This window comes from Triturus cristatus, chromosome 4_1 (genome assembly GCF_964204655.1).
Source record: "Triturus cristatus chromosome 4_1, aTriCri1.1, whole genome shotgun sequence".
In the NCBI taxonomy this organism is placed as follows: domain Eukaryota; kingdom Metazoa; phylum Chordata; class Amphibia; order Caudata; family Salamandridae; genus Triturus; species Triturus cristatus.
The window spans coordinates 516,589,767-516,613,643 of record NC_140585.1 but is presented as its reverse complement, the minus strand read 5'-3'; the positions used below and the strand labels follow the sequence as shown (position 1 = coordinate 516,613,643).

Genomic DNA, 23,877 nt, shown 5'->3' with positions numbered 1-23,877 from the left:
TTAACCCCGTTTTCTCAATGACAGCAGACTCATTTTTCCAGCCTTCAGTACAGTTTGTTCAGGTGAGAGGCGACCAAGAGATTACATACTGCCAATTACAGTTTTCCTTTAATTGGTGTAAATAATACCCATTTCTCAAATTACCTCATTAAAGTACAAGTATGTTGTTCATCCCTAATCATTTAACTATGTTGACATGTACAAGTGAGACTTTTAAAGTGTGCAAACCACAAACCAAATTGACTATGAAGCTCTGAATGCCCGGAAAAGCTTAGTTTGACACCACAAAGAGGAAGTGTCTTGCCCATAGTTCTGTTTTAAAGGTCACTGTTCTATAGCTGTGTGAAAAGCATTAAACGTGCTCTCATGTAACACATTTAGTTTTCTTCACATCTTTATTTAGAATGATGAACCAAGTGGTATATGTCCAAGCACATAAGTTACATAATTTACACCATAATGAATATTAAGAAAGTGTGTGCCATATGCAAAGCATAGAACAAGGTTGGGATATTTAGTTATATTTTATGTCCCCCAAAGTATGACCACGAGGTCAACTCTGTGTCTATAGTGAGGGGTTTCTACACGATTGAATGAATTGTTTTTTCTAAATACTTCAGTCTGACATAGCAAAAATCCCAAGATCACTAATGAGTCATCCTTGCCCATTTGATTAGAATTGCTAAACATGTGTACATTGATGGAGACCTTCATTTGTGTTGTGGAATACATTTTAACTGTGTCTGACCAGGTATGAAATGATCATGGCGAGATCATGCTCCTCCAGGATTAACATGCGTACACACAATAGCTGTCAACTTTTATCAAGGAATAAGATAAATTCATCAATATGAATCAAGACAGATATCAGGTCTTGGAGACTCTGACCAAGTATATTTACATCACTTCCTTGCGACTCATTACCTTTTGTAGGCACATCGGCTAAACATCATACAGAATTGTAGGAGGTAAAAAAAAAATGCCCCCCCATACTATAGAATTAACATTTAATGCCTATGTTTAAGAATAAATAACAGTCTACCCAAAACTAAAGCCATGAAATTAGTCCAAATTAGTAGCCTAATTAATATACTAAAAAGAGCAAATAAACCATGACTATTGTATAGAACATAGATAATGACAATTCTGCATGTCATTCATTGGTGACATTTGCGGAAAGCTGCCTAAGCAAAAGCACAGAAACAATCACAATTTACAACTTAACTAATTGCTCAAAAATATTACAATGATATACATCTGTAGTAGTTTATCTATTTGTCCCCTATGTCTGGCGTACCTATTGGTGTCTACATGATACATGTGTGGCCTGATTCCCAGAGTTCTGTTCATGACCAGGGCAAGTAAGAAATGATAAGTTAAGGGGCAGCAAATGCAGACCTGCTAGGTTTTGAAAAGGAGAGCCAGCAAAGAGACGTGCACAAAGTGTGGGTTTCCTTCGCATTATCCCAAACTCCTGATTTTGCCCTGCGAGAAATGCATCCTGTCGGAAATTTGCAAAAGTGTCCGTTTCCTGAGGCAATGTCAACACAGTCTATTCTGACGAAGATAAGAGTGACTTGGTTAAAATTGGGAGTTCAGTAAGAGATTTTATTCTCATGGTTAAAGAGGAGTCTTAGGATTGTGTGGATCTGGTAATTGAGGTGAATGTTGATGGAAAACCTATTCAAGTGTTGGTGGATTCAGGTTTATGTATGATCATGATCACAGAGGAGGTGTTTGAGTGTAATTGGGTGGACAAGTCTCTCCAAGCACCAGACAGAAATCCCGTTTCTTATGTAGGCAGGAGGTTTGAGTTAAAGGGGTTTTTTGAAACCACTTTAATTTTCAAGGATAGATTTATTCGGGGAAAGGTCTATGTGGCAAAAAAATTATTCGATTACTTGGGGTGGTATCACCAGGGCCTTTTTAGTATGACCCTTAGACCGGGCATGAAAGAACAAGTGTCTGTGGTGGATGATTATAGGCAGGGTGAAGGTATGACTGTGTGGGCCAACAAATTCAGAGATGTGCCTGCTGACAAGTTGGGTGTATCAAAGGACTGAAACACCTCATCAAGGTGAAGGACCAGGTTACCTCAGTTAAGCACCAATTACGCAATGTGCGGTTTAGCATCAGAGATGTCCTTTCAGATGAGCTTAAGAGGATGTGTGAGTCGGGGGTCACTGGACCAATCAAGTCTTCCCTTTTGTTGTTGCCCGCAAGAAGAATGGGAGTTTGAGAGCGAGCATTGACTTGCGGAGCCTGAACAAGGAAATCTGGGTCGACTCTCATCCTCTTCTTTGTACTGATGACATACTCTCCATGTTCATGGTGCCAAAGTATTTTTCTAAAATCGACCTTGCGTCCGCTTACCACCAGGTGGAGTTGGACCCTGCTGGCAAACATTTGACTGCTTTTGTGTTGCCAGTGGATACATTCCAATTTAAAAGGATGCCTTTTGGGCTTGTCTCAGCAGCGTCGGATTTTCAGCGCATCATGGAAAAGGTGTTAATAGGGTTGAGGACACAGTGTTTTTTCAAGACGACGTTGCTGGGAAGTGCAGAACGTCGCATGACAAACACCTCATGGAAGTGTTGAACAGACTTCAGAAAAAAGGGATTGTTGCGAACAAGCTTAAGTGTGTGTTTGGGGTGGAATCCATTGAGTATTTGGGCCATCGCATATCAGGTGAAGGGACTAAACCAAGGGAAGGTTTGATTGAGGCCATTGTGAATGCCCGGTGCCCCAAGTCCAAACATCAAGTCTCTGTTTTTGGGTGTATGTGAATTTTATTCTAAATTTATTCCCAATTGTACTGCGAAAACCGTCCACTTGAGGGAGTTACTTAAGAGGAAGGTCACCTTTGTTTGGGATCAAGTTTGACAGGATGAATTTGTTTGCACAAAGCAAGAACTTGGGACAAGCAAGATTCTCACCCCTTCAGTGGATGTGAGTTTGGATGGTTTGGGGAGCATGACCACACAGGTCAAGCACTGCAAGGAACATACGGGTGGGTTTGCATCTCTGGCGTTACAACAGAGTGAGAAGAACTACTCGGTCATTGAAAGGGAATTATTAGCTTGCTGCTGGCCTGTGGAACGGTTCAAGTGCTTTTTGTGGGGCAAGTCATTCAAGTTGTTGACTGGCCTCAAGCCACTTATTCCTATTCTCAATGGGCACATTGTAAAGGAGCACCCGCTGAAGATTGCAAGATAGAGTTCTAAATTGTTGCAGTACTATTCTGAAGTGGCACACATCCCAGGTGGGAAGAACACCAGGGCTGATTTCCTCTCAAGATCACCATTACCCTTTGGAAACTGGGAGGAAGCTGGGGGTAAGGAAGATAATGAGTGCTTGATTACAGCTGTGGATGTTTGTAGTGCGGACTGCTGTTCTGAACAAGAATTGTTTGATGCCATGCAGTCGGATCCCTTGCTCAAAAGAGTTAAGGAGCACATTGTTTTAGGAAGGCCTAAGGAGAAACATTTAGATGGTGAGCTTCAGCCTTTTGCCAAGATTCCTGTTGAGCTTTCATTGGAGGGTGGTGAATGATCATGCAGGGGGATAAATTTGTTCTCCGAGAGAGAGGTGACGCATCATTGAATCAGGTCAGGAGGGACACCTTGGGCAAACGAGTACAAAGAGTAGGATCCATGGTGTTTTCTGATGGCCATCCATGGATCGTCAGGTGGATGATATTGTTAAGGGATGTGTGACATGCTGTGCCAGTGATTAAGTTATCAAGATAGTCACCACTCCCATTCAGGAGATTGAGCTCCCCAATAGTCCATGGATGAAATTGGCTGTTGATTTTTTGGGTTCTTTCAACGCTTTGCCGAACAAGTACAAGTTTGCGTTGGTTGTAGCCGACTACTACAGTAAGTGGTGGGAGGTCCATTTCATGATTGATCCCAACGCTCAGGAGGTTATAAACATTTTTTAAAGTCTGTTTGCCAGAGAAGGTTTTCTTAAAGAGATCGTGTTGGACAATGGGATACAATTCATGTCCAAGGAAATGTATTAATTTTTGTCTCAATCTGGGATTTTACATGGCCGTGTGGCATTATATCACCCACAAGTCAATGGTTTTATCCAGTGCATGAACCGCATACTTGTTGAATGTATGCAGTGGGCGGTTTCCAGCAGGATACAGATCAAGGAAGCAGTGCAGAGCATGTTGTGGGTGCATCACACCACTCCCAATCCAGCCGTGGGTGGTAGTCCTTTTGAGCTGCTGCATGGGAGTGTTGCCACATTTCACATGTGTCTGGCATGGATGTGGATATGGGGTTTGCGTTCCAAGGTTGGGTCCTATGAGGTGGCTGTGGATACTCCCACCGGGGCTACTGATGGGACCTGTGAGGTGGCTGTGGATATTTCTACCAGGATGTTTCTGGGCCTATTCCAAGTGGGTGATTGGGTGAGAATAAAATTACCTCACAAGGTGGCCAAGGGTTTGTCAAAGTTTTGTCCTCCTGTCAAAGTGGATGCAACCTCACGTTTTTCTGTGAGAGGCAATAGGAGGAGTTGGTGGAACCTCTCCAGGATTTTCAAGAATTCCAGACGGGCTGTTCTCTAATTGTGCCGAGAGAGCAGTGCGGGCATAGCTGTGTCAACCTTCTCAAAGGGTGCGTGCTAATCACAAATCTGTTAATCAGCAGCCTTCCCAGTTCACACCCAAATTTTCAATTCCATGCAGGAGTGGTAGGAAAAGTGTTCCACCTAAACGTTTGGATCTCTAACCCGTTTATTTTCTCTTTATTGTACCTTTACAGTGGTTGCATTTTACACTTTGTGTATATTCTATATTTGCATTGTATTCTTTTTATTTCTCTTTCCTATTGCCTTTTTTTTTTACTGTTTCCTTTCATTTTCCTAAGTGTTTTCTATTCTTGTTGGGAAAGAGGGGAGATGTAGTAGTTTATCTCTTTGTCCCCTATGCCACTCCTCCCTAGGTTGTCTATGATGTAAGTTCCAAGGTAACAGAATGTGTTGGTTTGAAAATCAGGGACAGTTGTGGAGTCTCTGGAAGCTGTGGAGATGAACGGTCAACACACAGTGCCCTTACAATTACCTGCCTCTGTGTAATCACTACAAAATCCTAATTACTCTGCAAATTATTTAACAGCTGCAAATCTGCATCCGTTACCCTTTCTGTGGCACAAGCTCGCAGCTCCCTGTTAGCTACACAAACAGTGCAATGCCAAGTTCCCTACTCTCAAATTGGCATGACGAAAATCCACACTTTTAACACAGTCATTTTTCGAATTATACTTGTATAAATCCACTGCAAATAATGGTTTTCATTTGCTTCCAAACAATCAATGCACCACAGCATGAGTGGAATAAAAATAATTTCTTCTCTCCATTATAACAAAGACGATTACTGGTACAGCAGCCATGCTTTGCGCTCCATTTTAAGCTCAGAAGGCAAGTTATGGAGTCATTCTATAGGATGGTCCTTAAAATGCCCTTGGAAAACATTAAGAAATGCCAGTTAGACCAGTGAACAACCATAAACTTCCCTGAAAGACTCAGACAGCTTGGCCTAGACATAATTATCTACATATTGTACAGATAGGGTGCTGTGGACACCTTCACATTATACAGGCTCTTCCTTAGTAGGGAGAGCATATAGACTGCCCTTGACATACAGATTGGCAGACACCCCTTCAGTGGTAGGATCAAGGTGGTGTTGTCCCATCTGGTCCTTAAGATTGCTACAATTTTGCACAAGCTGATCGGGATTCTTAAGGTTTTTTATACGCTGAGCCTTCTTTTTTAATGGCTCGGCCGGTACTCAGAGAACGCAGTGTATAGTGCGTTCTTGTCAACACCTCTATCTTGGGCCGTTTAGGGTCACCATTTTTTGGTAGCTGCGGTCTAGTTGCCTAAGGCAAGCCCATCTGTGCCCGTCCGTGCTTGTTTTGCGTTCAGTACTAGCCATGCTGCTCACATTTCTACTCAGCAGGGCCCATGTAGAAGGTACTCCTCTGCTATTCATGCTTTGAATACTGGTGCTTCTTGAGCAAGGCAGTTTCATTTGTCCATTTCAACCTTACCACTCACTTGCACTTTGTGCTGTTTTAAACCTAGAGTGTCATTTGCTAATTGCCCCAGGGTAAATTGCCACCTGAAGGCCAGTAACCATCATGCTAACTCTGAGGATTGATAAACGTGCAAACCCATCACAAACATTTTCACATCTCTGAGCTTCTTAGGGAGAAACCCCTGGATATCCAGTTTCTTACAAAAAAAATGGACAAGCGGCGGCTCAGTGCCAGATACTGCATTTCCTGTCCCTAGGAGCTACTCGATTGTTAACCATGATAGAGTGGGAAAGAGTTGGGGGTGTTGCTATAATCTTAAAACACTCCTTGAAATGAGATTCCAGAACTCGGATGGCTGAATCTTGGATTTCTGCCTTTCCCCTTCAGCTAATAAATTTGTCTGGAATTTAATCTGCCACCCTCTTGGTCAGGATGCTCATATTTTTTCCTCATTAGACAACTGTCTGTCCAGAAACATGCTAAAGCACTAACATTTTTGGGTTTTGGGCAATTTGAACATTCATTTAGACAAGTCAAAGGATCACTATTCCTCCCTTCTCCTAGACACAACGTTTGCCTTGAACCCAAAGCAATTTGTGGATAAACCCACCCACTCTGATTCCCAAAGAGTTATAAAGTCCTGGAGTCTGGGCCCCAATATTTACATCACATTTCCCTTTGATTTCTTGTGGCAGAGTGTGTCTGTGCTCAGTCTAAACCAGTTCTGTCCTCTGTGGCACAGCTTCCTGGCAGGAGGTGGAGACAGCATTGTTCAAGGCAGACCAGGCCTATTTAGGTACAAGGAAATCTACTCCCACTACTCTTAATGCAGCCCAGGTCTATTCAGCCCAGCCCGGACTCATCCAGGAGAGGCATGACACATCTCAACCACCCCCGTGGTTGTCTGAAGAGAATGCACATCTCCAGCCCATCACTCCAGAACGAGGCAGTCAATCCACAACCCAGGTGAGGCACACAGGATGGCTAAACAAGAAAACACAGACTTTCTAAAAGTGGTATTTTCAAACAACATAAAAATCATCTTAACTGAAAATATGCGTTTTTACATTCAGGCATACTAAACTCCACTTCTCTATATTGTCCCAATGGGAAGTTATACTTGTAAAATGTTACAAAGTATCTCCTATTCTATCCTATGGGACAGATAGCCTTTCAATAGTGAACAATAGTGAACAACGAAATGCACTGCATTTCACTATCAGGACATGTCTCACATACCAGTACATATCCTACCTTTCACTTACACTGCACCCTGTCCATGGGGTACCTTGGGGCTACCCGAGGGTTGCCTTACATTTAAGAAAGGGAAGGTTCGGGCCTGGTGCACTTGCCAGGACAACATGGCAGTTTAGAACTGCGAGTGAAGACACTACAGGAGTAGGTCTGAGACACATTTACAGGGCTGCTTGTGTGGGTGGCACAACCAGTTCTGCAGGCCCACTAGCAGCATTTGATTTACAGGCCCTGAGCACACACTGCGCACTGTACAAGGTAAATCAAAGAAGCCAATCATGGAAACACTAATCCATAAACACAATTTACATGGAGTGCATATGCACTTTAGCAACGAATAGAAGAGGTAAAGTGCCCAGAGTTCTAAAAACCACACAAACAGGGTCAAAAACAGGAGGCCAAAAACCAAAACGTCTGGGGCTTAACCTGCTGAAAAAGCCAAGTCTAACACTTTATAACTATTTAAGAGATTCCAGTTAGAGCAGAATGCCGCAGCCCGGATATTGCTGAACATCCTGAGGAATACCTCCACATTCAGGCCCACCTTAAGGAGTTGCATTTTCTTCCCATCTGGGCAAAAGTGCAGTTCAAGGGACTGGTGCTAGCCCATAGAGCTTTCTATGGACTAGGCAATACATTTCTAGCTCAGCGACTTCCTCACTATCATCAATCGAGATCTTTACGGTCTGCTAATGCACTGCTAGCAGAAGTGCCTAGGACGAGGAGCAAGAATTGGGGAGGTACCTCATTTTCTGAACTAGCAGCTGCTGGCTGGAATGCTCTACCCCTGTACCTCCGTGCAACTAAGGATGCGAGCTTGTTCAAGCGTAGCCAGAAACCAGGCTTTTTAACGAGGCCTTTTAGACTACATGCCCTTCCAGGCGAGAGCAGTGGTTAATGAACTGGTAGTGCTGGGACACTCTTGGAGTACTCGCGCGCTTTAAACCTTCCTTTGATTTGCTCACAAAGGATACTGCAGATACGGTGTGGAATCCATCTAAGGTATGTGCGTCCAAAGGTAACCAGATATTTAATGGAGGAAACGAAGGGATCTTCTTCAGATGGTAGAAAAATATATCCCTGTTATTAGAGATGTTAATGGTTGTGACAAGGAGCGACTTAGTGAGACAAATGTGCAACGTGGGAGAGTCTGTGGAAGTGGTCTATATTGCTGTGGTTTGGTATGTTCTTTCTTTGTTCTTCTCCAGTCTATACTTTTCTTTCCTACTGCGTTAATCGTGCACTATCATTCTAGGAGCAGAGAAATAGCAATTTCAGGACCACTATCTTGGAGTATCTATTTTGAAATTTGTGTTACAAGCTACATTTCTGGGAGACTGCCAATATCAGGTCATGTTGGTTATGATGGTGTGATGTCGTATTATTGATGGGCAGACTGTATTCTCATTAGAACATAAAATTCCCAAAATACACACTAGCAAAATCTCATCCTTAAAGAAAGTCTCCTTAAATCCAGACAACCTAACTGCCTGCAATTAGTACTGGGCTAATTTGCTATCATAACTCCCAAACCAAACATTTCTCAGGTGATGCGACTTATGATGGGTATATGGCCAGGTCGATAGATCCCTGGGAAGATATCTACATAAGATAGAGATTTTGGTATTCAAGGTTCAGATCTCATGTTTCATGTGCAACCATACTACAGGGACCTTTTAAAAGCTATACCCAGAGCATCTTCGTTTGCAAACTTTTAACCAATGTCTGTATAGTATAGTAGCATGTTTCAAAACCATTACATCTCTCTAGATTGTGCCAACAGAGTTTATAGGACAGCGTACTCCTTCAGTCAATAAAAAGGCTTCCAATCAGGGTAAAATAGAAGACTAAAAACAATGGGCAGCAATGATGCATGAAGCAGGAAAAACAAAGCAACAGTACACAGGTATTCAGGGGACATTGACTTTTACCTGGCCACGTTCAGCCAGTCCCATTGTTTGCCCAACACCTCTTCATAAGCTAGGGCTTGAAGGCGCACTAAAACCTAAATGAATAAACCTAAACTAAGATTCCAATAAGGTAACATTACGTTAGCTGTAAGATCAGGACTGGCTGCAGGCTGGCTATCGAGTCATTTGGTGGCTTCAACGAAAGGAGATGGAACCATGTCAACTCAGTATCATCCACTTGCTTCCTCACCCATGGCATGCTCTGCAAAATTTTCAAGTGGCTCCCCATCGACACCAGATACATCTTCACACAAGCCCTGGTCACCATCCAGCTGGACTATCTCAAAATACTTTACATAGGAATCACCGGACACCTCCTCCCAAGATTGCAAACAATACAGAACTCAGCGGGCAGACTGGTCCTCGACCTCCCCAAACAGACCTGTATCACCCCAACTCCAGAAGCTCCACTGGCTCCCCATTCAGAAGAGATGCCAATTCAATATGCTGATCCACATCTTCAAAGCCGTCCACAACCACTGACTGAACTTCCACCTTCCTTCAAGACAACTGCGTCCACCTCCCTCTGCTTCACCCAAACCCCCACATTCACAGCAGCAACAGTGGTGGTCTCTCCTTCTCCTAGCTCACTTCAAAGGCCTGGAACGACTTCCCACTTCACCTATGGACCACATCCTCCCTTCTGGAATTCAAAAAAGGATTCCAGACCTCACTGTTGAATTGAGCCCTCTGCTGCAGCTCCCCAAGCGCCTGAATAGCATCACAGGTGATAAGCCAGACAAATACAGTTGATTCATTGATTGAGATGATGCCATCCTGTGTCTTACACACTGCTCCCATTTTTTCTTACCGTTTCGGTCTTTGCTGGCTCTTGGATTTCAGTCTGTGTAAGAAATGAGCTGTCATCAGGTTTACAGTTTGCACAAGTCTGTTAAAAAAATACTCTGGTTACTATACTGAACAGAAAACAGACAAGACACCATGAAAATCTTGCCCACTGACAATGCAGTTGATCTCACTCTCAGGGCACAACTACAGGAGCGGTACAACTGTCTGTTTCGGTATGTCATAATCAAGGCAAAGAGGGTAGTGAAGAGATAAAGAATCTTATTTATTCGTAAAGCCTTCTGGGTGATTTTATGTTATTTTTTTATTAGATAGTCCCTCCTTTTTTTGCCCACTATAGAAAGGGCAATATACTGGAGAGTGTCTAATTTGAGCAGGTGGTTTCCAGTGCTCGGCTCAGGCACTTAATTGTCAGGTCCAGGGCTTGTGGCAGCCTTCCACAAGGTAGCATTGTCTGGCTAACAACATCCAATTATTATGCTTTAAAAATTACTATTACGGGTCGCTCAAGTCACTCGCATAGCTTTGCGGGCCTAAATAATCCAAGTTTTTACATTAGTAGGAGTGTGATTGCTATTAGTTGTGTTGTTACTAGCATTGCAGCATGGCAGGGGCAATGTATTGCGCTAGCTGCGGGGGCTCCTGAAAAGAGCCCTGCCACTTTTTTTATTTTTACAAATTAAGCACAGACAGTGGACCGCCTGAATTCTTAAAGATACATTACATGTTCCCAATCCTTTAGTAAATATATTGAAACTATATTTTAAAATGTATTCACCTATAAAAGTAATTTGTTCTACTGTGGAACGGGGTGGGTGGCTGACGCTGAACTTCAAACAAAAGTCGTTCAATTAGAAGTCGGCAAATGGTGATGATGAAATAGATGGAAACTTTTTTTTAGTGTGTTTATCCTAGAATCAGAAACTGCGAAATGTGCATCAAATGTCTCTAAAGTGTGCAGCAAATGTTTGTTGATTAAGTTTTTGTGTTTAATATTTTCAGACGACCAACAGCAGTTTGGAAAGATTTTTTAAACAACTTTGCCGGAAATACTACGGTAAAGTAGCATTACTACAAAAATCAGGAAAAACATTTATCAATATTGTAATGTGACATTTAAATTTGAACGTTCCCAGAAGTCCTTAAAAGAAAGACCTACATGAACCAAGGCCAGTCACTTTACTTCCCATCACTCAAATTGAGCTTCGGGTTTCTCGAGTTCTTTTTAAGGTGCCTCAACCTCGAGGTATCCAGGCACTGGGAAGTCATTCAGAAGCTTCACTTACTCAATAGAGAGTAGAAACATTTGCAGGGCTTAAATGGATGTGTTCCTTTTAAAGCTGGAGCAAACTGTAAGGAAACCAATCCTGGAGAGGCTATGCTGAGGTCACAAAAATGAAAGATTATCCCAGACAGTCCTTGATCAGGGGAGTTAGAAGCATTCATATGGGAACCTCCCCATAAAAGCTACCTTAAGCCCTTCCCTCAAGCAGTGATTCACAGCTGCCAAGGTTTCAGATTGCTTATGTGTGACATTTTTATAATTTTAGTCTAATTATGGGTGACATTCAACAAATGAGTGACACTTTCTCATAAGCCAAATCAAGCAATGAAGATATGATAGACACATAAATATCACAAATTACACATATTTGAGCAACGAGAAACTCTAAGACCACCTTAAAACAGTTGTACCAGAAATGGAAGGGGAGTAACTTTGCAGGAGGGCCTCGTAGTGATAAATGAATGCCAAATTGCCGGTAAGATTTAACTGATTCCAGCAACTGGTACACACTGGGTGGGAAAACCGGCTGGAAAAACAATTGAGGAAGAGAGGTGTGCCCACCTCTGCCAACTCCACCCCTCAGGTGGGGGAAGTGAGGTGAAGCACAACTCTCAGTCCACGCTACCTTGAATATGGGGGTACTCAGCCAACTAGGGACAGGCATATGCCCACTGGGGGGTGGCATAATAGGGGTGTGTACCCAAACCAGGGAAGGGACCCTTTGGTCCATGTCTTTAATCTACCTGTAACACCCCTAAATCTAGTATTTAGGGGCACCCCTGAACCTTGCTTCCTCGGATCCAAACAAGAAACAAGAAGAAAAGAAGAAGGACCTAACAGCCGTGCAGCAGCTAACAAGAGGAAGATGCCCACTTACTTGGCCCCAGTCCTACTGGCATGTCTCCCCTTGAACCTGGTCCTGCGAATTCCCAGTGTGTCCTGCAGCCAGCAGCCTCAAAAACCCTTGAGGACCTGCCCGCCTTCACTTTCAAAAACCATCTCCTGTGAACACCGGATCTGCTCAACTGCAATCTCTGGCAGCAGCCGGAGACTGCAAATCCGCCCTACTCTGCACCCGCCGTCCACAGCCCGAGCTTGAGTGGGCAAACACCATGAGGAGGTCACCCCGGTGATCCTGAACCAAGATCTGGCGACCCCTTACCTACCTCAAGCCTCTAACCGACGCCTGCAGACTAAATCCATTAGGCCCCCCTAACCGCGACCAGGAGCTGGTAAGAAGATCCGACCCCAAATGGCACACCTGCACCCGATGCCCCACGGCCTTGTGTGCCCAAAACAACAGTGCCTAACCAACCCCTAACTTCCCAACTTACCTCTCGAAGAGGTGGTCACACCCAGAAGTCCTTCGTCTCCCTGCGTGCAGTGCTTTTGCAAACCGGAGGTTCTCTGTTGGAAACAGGGCATCTGAGCTCGAAACAGCACCCTGCACCCGGTCGCCCTAGTGCCGCGGAGGGTGCACCTTTGATGCTAATTTGTTTCCCCATTTGCCCGGAGCTAAAGTCCTGGAGCTTTGCTTCCACAACCCAGTTGCCTGCTTGCCAGCAGCCACCAACCGGAGGCCCCCTAGCCCTCATTGGATACAATTGGGCTTCAACACTCTGCACCCGGCAGCCCAGTGCTGCTGAGGGTGTAACAGGGGTGCATCCTTAACCCTGGGAGAACCCTTGTTCTAACCCCAGAACCTCAACTCCAAAGACCGATTACTTACCTTTAAACCGATAACACTATTTTCCTCCATAGGACAACATTGACTGTTTTTCTGTGAAAAGTTTTTAAGTGTAGAGTTTGAGAAACTAAAGAAATTCTTTAAAATTGCGTAATCTAACAAAAACGATTTTACTTACCTGTTTTCAGGAAATGTCCCAGAGTAGTACGTAGGTATACTACTCTGTGTAAGCCTAGTAATCTCAAAAGTTACCTACCTGTTATTATACTAAAAAGCCTATTCAAGTCTATCTACTGCATTTACTAAGTATTGCATTTCTCTGCATCCATACTGTAAATCAAATCAAAGTGCATATACAATTATCATTCAAACTGTATTTCAATTGCATTATTACTGTAAAGTACTTATTGCTTACCTGTGCCAGGCTTGCTTGGTTCTAGAAAATAAAGTAACTAAAAGAATATTTTTATACAAAAACAATTGGTCTGAAGTTCAGTCTTTGAGTGTGTGAATGAATTTGCTGATTGAGTGTGTACAACAAATGCTTAACACTGTCCACCGATACTGCCTTACTGCTCGACCACACTACCACAAATAGAGAGTAAGTTTCTATCTAATTTTACCTCTGCCCAGCTTTGGGGTTCCACTGGACTCTGTGCACACTATACCTCACTTTGGTATAGTATATACAGAGCCATCTTCCTACAAGTGTACAACACGTGAAATGTGCACAAGGCACGAAAGTTGATTTTCTTAGTTGAACAATGATGAGAATAATGCTAACTGAATGTTATTCTGTCTTCCTAACTGCAGAAAAAATAAACAAGGAATCTGCTTTTATTCTTCGTGAAAGTAGTGTAGGTTTTTAGAAATAATTCTCTCTTTTGCTAAAGTAAATGTAGGCCTTAAGAAACGTTAGGGGATGTGCTTCCGTGCTCCTGTACTCCCGTCCCTCAAAGTGTATCAATTGTTTTCTTGGAGTTTTTGTCCTCTAAATGTTTCAAATGCTTCCTTAGAGTGCAGATTTTTAGCCTATTTCTGAATAAAACTTCAAATTTCTTTCCTGTCTAGGTGAGGGATATAGAATACATGAATGTAACTGTAACAGAGAATGAATACATTAGTAGCTCGATTATTTCCCCTTCCTCCGAAGGAAGTTGAACAATTTTTAGACAAAGTGTTTAGAGATATTACTTAGGTCATTGTGGGAAGACAGCCACACCATCGTGTTTAGCCAATGAAAAGGTCTGGAGATAGTAGAGAAAGCAACAGTTTATCTGAAAAAAGGAAGTAGCATACTATAAAGATTCCTGTGGGAAAATGCTCCTCGGCTCGTTCACAGAATGGTGACCTGTCCTGGGTTCATGGTATGCTGCATGCCGTGCAGATTCTCGATTCTCTGGCTGGCAGGTCCTCCTGTTGCCTGAGAGACTCTCCTGGAGACTTTGCACATCTTCGGCTGTTGGTGCTGCCTTTGCTACACCTTAACAGCCGCAGAGATAGCCTTTCAGACTAATTGCATATTGTGCATTAGTATTTCATCTTGTAAGTGAGCTCTTTCACTGATATTTCTCTCTCTCACTCCTCTATACCGGATAGTCTGATGTTTATTGAATGATCTGTGATGATTATTGTAAATCCAGTCTGTATTCTATGAATTGACTTATGACATTCTAGTTGTATTTTGTTTGTGATTGACCATTCATGTTATGAAATAACAAGAAAAAGTAATAGAAAGAATAGTGTGTCTTTATTAAGGTGTTATTGAGTCGTTTAGACATATTTACAATGACCAATGTTTAGCATATTTCTTCATTTCAGGTCCTCGTGGAGAAATAGCATTCAGTCTTTCATTATTTTGTCCCTTTTAGCCGTACCGTAGATTCATCGAAGGACCTTTGATATTGCTATCTGTGAGACAATGATTTATGGGCCCGTCATTAGAGATACGCTTCTGATTATGGTATAATGGTTGGGGTGGACAGATAAATAACAAAAAATCCCCCAATCGCTTCCGCTGCATCGTTTTTTGGTAGTTGCATCAGATGGTTTGTTTAGACTAAAATACTAGGTAATGAAGAGACGGAGTTTAGAGACAGGACAGATTTAAACAGTCTATGATATAAGTGAGTTTGTACCTTTATGTTACGTTGAGGTTTGTTGAATCTCGATGGAATTGATGGGTCCGTCATTGGCCTGAGATCCCGGGATAAGCCTAAGGACTGTCTTAGTGTGGCATACACTTAGCTTTATGTGCATTGTCTGCTGTTTATGCAATACTAGGAGGTCATCGAACTGAAAGTTACTGCACTAGAAACTTTGTTGAATGAAATAGTGGAAGTTTATTTGGGTCACTTCAGGAAGCGCAACAGGGTAAATCCTGAGAATTTTCTACTTGTGAGAGAGCATAATCCCACTGATCGAGGTTGTGCTAGAGTATAGAATTTCTCAGAGTGCATGAAAATACTATTGTATTGCTTTTAGTGGAGCAGACAAGCTGTGTTTATGTAGTTTGTAATTGTTTATTAAAGACTTCAAAGACATTGACACTGATTTTGTAAAGGGAGGGTCAATAGAAGGCGTAATATTGACGTAACAAAAAGCTGCACTGGTATTGGTCAGTAGTGAGTATACATCACCAAAAGTGCCGCGCTGCTATAGGATGGTTAATGTGAGTCACGCTAAGATTGGACAGCGTAAAATAACTTTGCTTGGAAGCAGAGAAACATAACACGGAAGGGAGTTTGTAGACTTATTTACTAGTAAAGACTTTACATATATAAAAAGAAAATCATGAAGATAATTAAATTGTTGAAAACATTGTTTAGCAAAGATCAGCCGATAGTGATTAGAGAAGCAGTTTCGATAGCCCCCGGAGGTACGCCTGCATCATTTACGGCAATAGAAAGGGGATATCATACTTGTACTTGGTTGGAAAACTGGACGAAATATACAGAACAGGATGGAAATTTGACATTTTCCGAAAATGGTAACTTTACTACCCGGATTTGAGAGAATTTGAGATTTTGCAGGGATAGTTTGAGTCCAAACCCAAGATCAATACAGTATGAGGCTTTGGAAGACTGGGAATACGAAGTATATGAGAAAGAGAGAGAAAGACATCAAAATAAATACAATACAGTGAGTAGGTATTCAGAAGCAAAATGGGATGCTCGTAAGAAAATATGGAGAAGAGATGTTGAAGGTACTAAATTGTTTCCAGTTAAAGAAGTTGAGATCGGTGAAAAGGGAAAATCCAAAGCGGAAAAGAATACAGAGTCACAAGATAAAAATACAAACTTAGTGGATACAGATGAGGATTTTCTGAATGAATTATTAATGACCTCCACCATATCAAGAAGAACAGATTATTACAAATAAGAGTGCAAGTGCTTCAAGCATTTCACCAAGTGCTCCTTTAATTCAGCTTGAAGAGCATATAAGTAGATCGCCTGAAGTCGTGAGTCAGATTCAAAGTGTAAAAGAGAAGAAGTAGTAAGAATGAAATCAATAACAAAGCCAGATGTTGTGTCAGTGTCTAGTGACAATTGGTCACAAGGTCCAATGTATGGTGAGCAAGGACTTATGAGTACATATTTTAACAGTTCCAGGAAAGAGTAATGAATATTATCACATAGAGAGATAGTAAGAACAAATGGAAATAGTAGTATGAATGAGGGTATAGTTACATAACAAGTGGAACAATTGGTTGATGTTTCAGAGAAGACTGAGATACCAAAACGAATTATACATCTTGACCCTAAGAGATTGATGCAAGTAGAAATGAGAATGAATACCGAGACACCTATTAGGTCAAGGAGTGATACGAGTGCAAATGTACAGAGAACTTTAGGGCCATCCCCAGAAGAATTAGATGATTGGATTAGAGAGATAGCTCCTGGTTGTAGTGCTCAAAATGATAATGCATACATAGAGGTGAATTAATTAAACGGAGATTTGGAGGAAATGATTGCAAGTACAATTAGTCCAGAAAGATTGAGTAAATATCAAGAAGATAAGTTAATATTCTTGTGTAAAAAATTTACGAGAAAAGCGAGAAGCTTGCATGAGATGTTTGCTGAAGTTGCACAGTTGTATGGAGTTCACATTGAGAAGTCTAAAGCTTTACAAAAGATATAGGTTGGATTTCACAGACAAGGATTTAGAGAATCTGAATGTATCAGGGACATGATTACAGATTAAAGGATTGATTTCCACATTAAGACTTTGGGGAGAGTTAGACAGATGGTAAGGAAGATGAGCAAAAAAGAAGAATGAAGCGATTATGTCAACAGCTGCTTTGTCATTATACCCTGTAAAAGAAGCAGAAAGAGTCAGTACCAGAAGATGTGGTTACAGCATACCCTATGAAAGCGGTACCAGGAGGTGGTTTTGTGCACGTTCCTTGGTCAAGACAGGACATATTGGCATTTACGAATGATTTCCCTAGGTTGAGAGAAAAACCAGTAGAAAGATTTGTGAAGGTATCAAAGGTCTTTTGGGTTGATTTGGAAGGTCTTTTTGATATTGTAGTCCCTGCAGATTTATGGATCAAGTTTAAAATTGCTGTAGATTAGCCAAAAAAAGAGTATCCGAGAGACTTAAAAACCAGAGCACCCTTGGAAGAGGTCATGAAGAAATATAACCAGACCATTACCTATTTGAAAAGGAAGATTTTCTCCAAAAGAAACAGATTGGGTGAAAATAGACAGAACAACTCAAGAATTAAAAGAATCAGTGCATGCATTTTATGAGAGGCTTCTTCAAGTATTTAAACAGTACATGGGTGTAGAAAATATCAGAGAAAGATATGGGACACTTTGTGTATAGGTTTGTGTATGGATTGAGACCAGAGATGAAATACTTTGTAATGCAAAGTTTTGCAGAGATGACATAGAAAGACACAAGAAACTGATAGGGAAATTAATGTTGGCTCAGATGAAAGCAGCAAAGAAAGAGGGATACTGGAGTGTTGATTCACCAGATGATTTTCAGAATATTGGTCAGACTACTACTGGAACGAAAGGTATAGTTTCAAATGGCAATACTGTGACGCATATGATCCTGATGGGTCAAGGGAGAGGTAGAGGTAGAGGTAATTTCAGAGATAAAGAGGAATTGAAAAAGAGGTTTCCTTGTTATAATTGCGGAAAATATTTACATTGGCGATGCGAGTAAGTCTGTTAAATAATTCAGGACACTGAGGAAATAGTGACCAAATGTAAATACAGAATCAAAGTTATCAGGTGCAGAATCGGGATTATCATGTACAGACGAATCAAACTCAGATGAACAGAGCACAGATGAATCAGATGCATTATCAGAGTCCACAAATGCAAATAGAGGACAGGGTTTACAAATGCCACAATCTCCTATACCAAATAAGGATGTGAATGGTGAAGTGCAAAGATACGATGCGATTGTGGGTTCTCATAACAATGGTCAAATGAATTCAAATATGCAGGTGGCTTCACAGTACTTAATGCAGATGGAAGAAAAGGATTCATATACATCACAATGACGTGCTTGTGGGGGGAGGAAGTGTGTGTTCTTGGCGCATCTCTAGAGGTAGATCAGTCAGGTCAATATGTGGATGGCGATGTTGACGGTAATGCAATTACATCCCTCGTAGATACTGGTGCTATCCATTCCACTGTGAGAACAGTGGAAATTCCAAACCTGCCCCTCTCGGGAGAAAGTATCCAAGCTGTAGGAGTCTCAAATAAATGGATTAAAACACCAGTAACAAGACCGATGAAAGTTGTGTAAGATGAACTGTTCCATTTATTGTACCCCAGATGGAATAGCATTTCATACAAAAGATGAAGACGTGATCTTCAAAATGACAAGGCAGGAAACAAAGTGAATGAGTTATATCCATTGCTTACAGCAAATGATTTGCTTGTTGAGTTGAGAGAGACGGTGTTGGATTTTACAGGAAAAATATCGGATTGTTGGAAGAAGTTGACCAGATTCAAATAACAGTAAAGCCTGAACCAGAATTTTTAAGAATACGACAGTATAAAATTAGTCCTGAGACGATTGCAGGAGTGACGCCTGTGATTGATATGTTGATTCAGCAAGGAATACTGAAAGAAATTCTTGGAAGGTGAACCAAATTGTTATACGTTGTTGTCCAATTGTACCAAACCCAGCTCGGATCCTAATCAAATCCCATGTGATGCAGAGTGGTTTACAGTAATCGATCTGTGTCAAGTATTTTTCTCGATACCCTAACATCCGGTTCGGGAACTGTGTTTTTGGCATGGTGCAGAGTTCCTCAAGGGTACACAGAGAGCCCCTCAATCTTCAATCAGATATTGAAGAAATGTCTTGAGACATTGGAAATGCCTAAAGACTCAGTTCTCATCCAATATATCGATGACCTTTTCATGTCATCGAAACAAGAGAAGACAGTGTGACAGATATAATTGCTTTACTGAACCATTTGGCAGTAGGTGGGCATAAAGTGTCACCAGCGAAATTGCAATTCTGTAAGAAAGAAATTCTTTATCTAGGTCATGTAATTGAAAAGGGAATTCAGAAAGTCTCTCAAGATCGGATTAATGCTATTATGCGGATGAATCAGCCAAAAACACAAAGAAGTTCAGATGCTTTTGGGAATGGTTGGATATTGCAGGCAGTGGATTATGCACTTCTCACCGATTGCCAAGCCAACACACAAAGATGTAACCGATCCAATACATCTTGATATGGAAGGCCTGAAAGCATTTCTGGAATTGCGAGACAGTTTATGCCGAGGACCAGCATTAGGTATGCCATATTTTGACAACGAGTTTGAATTGTTCTGCAATGAACAGGATAGTTGCACACTGTAATTTCTAACACAAACTCACGGAACAGCACGAATGCCAGTGGCATATTTTTCTGTCACTTTGGATCCAGTAGCTGCAGCATTACTAGGATGTCTAAAAGCAGTTGCTGCTACTTGCAGGAGTCTTGAGCAGAGTGAGTCGATTGTAATGGGACATTCTTTGAAAGTGTATGTGCCACGTTCAGTTGAGATTTTGTTAACTCAAACTCACACACAGCACCTTACAAGTAGTTGGTTAACAAAATATGAAAAAGTGATATTGGGAGCTGAGAATGTAACAATAGCAAGATGTACAACTTTGAATCCAGCTAAATTATTACCAACACCAGGCTGTGAAGTGGCCATTGATGAAGTTGATCATGATTGTCTGGATTTGACTGAGTTGTGAACCAAACCAAGGCCTGATATCAAAGATACTCCACTAACTGAATCTGATGTTGTATTGTTCGTAGATAGGTCATGTTTGAGAGATTCAGAAGGAAGCTTACGAGCTGCATATGTGATTGAAGCATCATGGTTGAAAGGAGCGAGTTCTGCACAAATGGCTGAGTTGGTGGCTTTTTGATAGAGCATGTTATTTAGCGAGAAAATTGAGAGTGACAATATATACTGATAGCCAGTATGGCTTCGGGGTGGTCCATGATTTTGGGCAGCTGTGGTCCCAATGTGGATTTTTGACCGCTTCGGTTTATCAATCAGAAACGGAGAGTGTGTAAAAGATTTACTGATGGCACTACAATTGCCGGCACAAATTGGGGTGGTGAAATGTTCGCCCCATCGCTCTGGTTATGAATATGTCACACTGGGCAATAGATATGCTGACGAGATCGCATGATCTTGTGCTTTAAATTCCTATTCAATTAACATGGACCAACAAAATTGATTAAATTTGCCAAATCGAATGCAGGTTTCCGTTCTCATCTGTTGAAACATGGGATGAGGTGAGTATTACAGGAAGAGGCAAGTGACTCAGGGAAAAATGGGTGGATAAAATCAGGATGTACACGCAGATCAGATGATGAAGTTTGGATCTAAACGGACGGGAGACCAGTAATTCCAGATGGTCTGTTATCACAGATGGCAAGGGTCTAACATGGTCCAACACACATAGGTAGAGACGCAAAGATTAGATTGTTTCATCAAACATGGGATAAATTCAGCGTTATTGCAGAAAATCTCTGTCAAAGATGAGCAGTATATCAGCAATGGAATGCAGGGAGAAAAACAGTGGTCAGTATGGGATGAATTGGGAAAGCTGCAGGTCCATTTACAAGGATACAAATTTACTTCATTTAGATGCCTCCTTGCCAGGGATTAAAATATGTTATTGTGATTGCTTGTCTGTTTTCTCATTGGGTTGAAGCATACCTAACAAAACGTAATGACAGCCTAATAGTTGCTAAATTGCTTCTTGGAGAAAATTCCTAGATTCGGTTTTCCAGTCTCTTTGGAATCAGAAAGAGGAACTCATTTCAATAGTGAAATAATTCAGATGATTTGTGCGGCATTACAAATTGAGCAGAAGTTGCACTGTGCCTACAGACCTGAAGCTTCAGGTGTTGTTGAGAAGATGAATGGCACAATAAAATCAATCTAGATTGGCTAAGGTTTGTGCATCCACGACACAGAAATGGCCTGATACATTGCCATTGGTGTTGATGAGTCTAAGAAGAATCCCTGACAAAAGAATAGGACTGTCCCCACATGAAATTGTGATGGGCAGGGCTATGAGACAGCTGACAGTCCCAACACATCGACTAATGAACATTACTGATGATTTGGTACTGGTTATTGCAAGGATTGGATGATATTGTACGCTCTGTGTCTCACCAGGTTGGATAAGTTGCAACAGCAACACAGCAAGAACAAGGTCATGATCTGTGTCCTGGGGACTTGTTGCTTGTGAAGAAGCACATAAGGAAGTCTTGCCTAGAACCACGATGGCATGGTTCCTATCAAGTGATACTGGTGACAACAGCCCTTAAGTGTGGAATTTGCCAAATTGAATACATGCAACCTACACCAGAAGAGTCCCAAGTCCACTAGTAAGTGAAGAACTTGCTGAAGAAGAACGACGAGAACAAAACAGCGTTAGGAGGCAAGATGAAAGTCGAGCAGAGTGGGCAAACGATACAGGTACTGAAGAAAATGATGCTGTGATTGTTACTGCTGAGAATTAAATAATCTCTGTGAAAAGTAATAAAGATAAGAGAAAAAGATTCATCAAGAGGAGGACTGATTCAATTGAAAGTGATATTGACAATGAGAATGGAAAAACAATAATTAGGAGAGACAAGTGGACAAAAGGAGTAAAAAGAATAACATACTCCATGAAAACAAAAGTACCAGAAACCGTAATTGAAATACCTAGCCAACGTGAACAAAGTGAAGCAGAAGAAAAAGAGCAAGTGAGAAGAACAAAGAGAATCAAAGTACCAAATAAGAAATATACAGCGCCTGAAAGGACTACTTAAACGAATGTCTGTGGCACCTTCTATTCTGACCATGGTCCAGCGTTTGCCTCTAAGACGTACACGGATTCGATTATGTCAATCGGGGTGCTGGTGCAGTTTTCATCTCCATACAGGCCTGAAGGCAATTCTATAGTGGAGCGAAAGAACCGTGACTTAAAGCAATCTTTGACAGCTAGAGTCTTAGGTACTGGCAGGAATTGGCTGGCCCATTTGTATGGTGTTCAATGTGCACTCAATAACTTACTATCTCTGGGTGGGAGGAGCCCATACGTAAATGCTTTGGCATTAAAATGTTTGTGCCAGACCTTGATGGTCTAGACGTTGTGGCAGCTGCCTCTACTTTTGACGTAGATAATCATTCTACTATGTTACAGGATCTACTAAAGACCAGTGACAGCTACACAACTGAACATTTTCCCTCTTCCAACGATGCAGCTCTGCTGATTCCAGTTGCCGGCTGGCTTCCTAAGATTGGAGATCTGGTACTAGAAAAGCTGGAGAACAAAAACGAATTTGGTCCCTCTTATCGTGCACCAGTTTTGGTATTTTGACTGAAGGGTACTTGTACAGTCATTTTACCACCTTTACCTGGTCGCAAAGGCAACAGATACATCTCAGTGGATAATGTCAAGTTACACCGTCTGGCCGATTCTGAATAGTGTAACACCTGCAGTTTTGTGCAACGCTATCTCTTAGAATCCTGTGATGGAAACTACTATTGACCTTTCGTCTATTCTGCCTCCTTCCCCTTCCACCGCAGAAGTCGAGTATACTTACCCTACACAGATGAGTCCCGAAGTGAAGTGCTGATGGACGACATCATGCTGATGCTGCCCTACCACCTCTAATGCCCATGGGTGCAAGGGGTTAATTTGGGGACCCTGCCCACTTCTCTAATGACTCATCCTCCTTGTCTTCCACTTTGGCACTTCCACGAACAAAATTAAGTAGTTTCATCTCTTGGTTCAAAAAGATTTACCAGGTCCCCCCATGGACTTGCATCTGGTTGGTGCTTATCCTGATTTTGCTCTTCATGTCGATTGGACTTGCTACAGTGCTTTTCTTACTCATCTATGTTCATTATTTGGCAGAACGCTCTGCGGTGAACTTGGTAGATGGAATTTGTCCAATATCATGAAACGTGATCAAACTCTTGTCAACATTTCGGCTTTCCCGTTGCAGATGGCATCGTTTGGGATAAAGTAGCTTTTGAAATTCACGGCCCGACGGAGGTCCTCAACATACCATAAGTGTTTCGCGTCTCCTTAGGAGATGTGGTAGCACAGGACATACATTCTGATTGGGATGTGCAAGCAGTACATTCATTGTTTTCTGATTTAAAGTATTGTGCTGCTTTTGATGCTGAAGATTTGTATTTACATTCTGCCAATTATGCCGATTTATTCTGTTATCAACACTAGGGGCATCATTTCTTACAAAAAATAAACAAGTTGCGCCCTTGTTTTCATTATACGCAATGGGAACATTGTCCAACTCCCATACAGGGGAGTTCTA

The 23,877-nt window shown here is 41.8% G+C and overlaps 1 protein-coding gene across 7 annotated transcripts in view; it reads right to left on the bottom strand.

Annotated features, from left to right (window-relative positions):
• IRAG2 (inositol 1,4,5-triphosphate receptor associated 2) overlaps positions 1 to 23,877 on the bottom strand; it is a 1,211,571-nt gene that overhangs the window by 533,267 nt on the left and 654,427 nt on the right. For 5 of the 7 annotated variants that reach the window (XM_085652757.1, XM_085652760.1, XM_085652763.1 and 2 more), the window contains one exon: positions 10,086 to 10,163. The exons of 1 other annotated variant lie outside the window; for it this stretch is intronic. In XM_085652757.1, the coding sequence (XP_085508883.1) occupies positions 10,086 to 10,163 (78 nt within the window). The remainder of the gene's footprint in view (positions 1 to 10,085; positions 10,164 to 23,877) is intronic. One more of the 7 variants, XM_085652761.1, reaches the window with a different exon arrangement.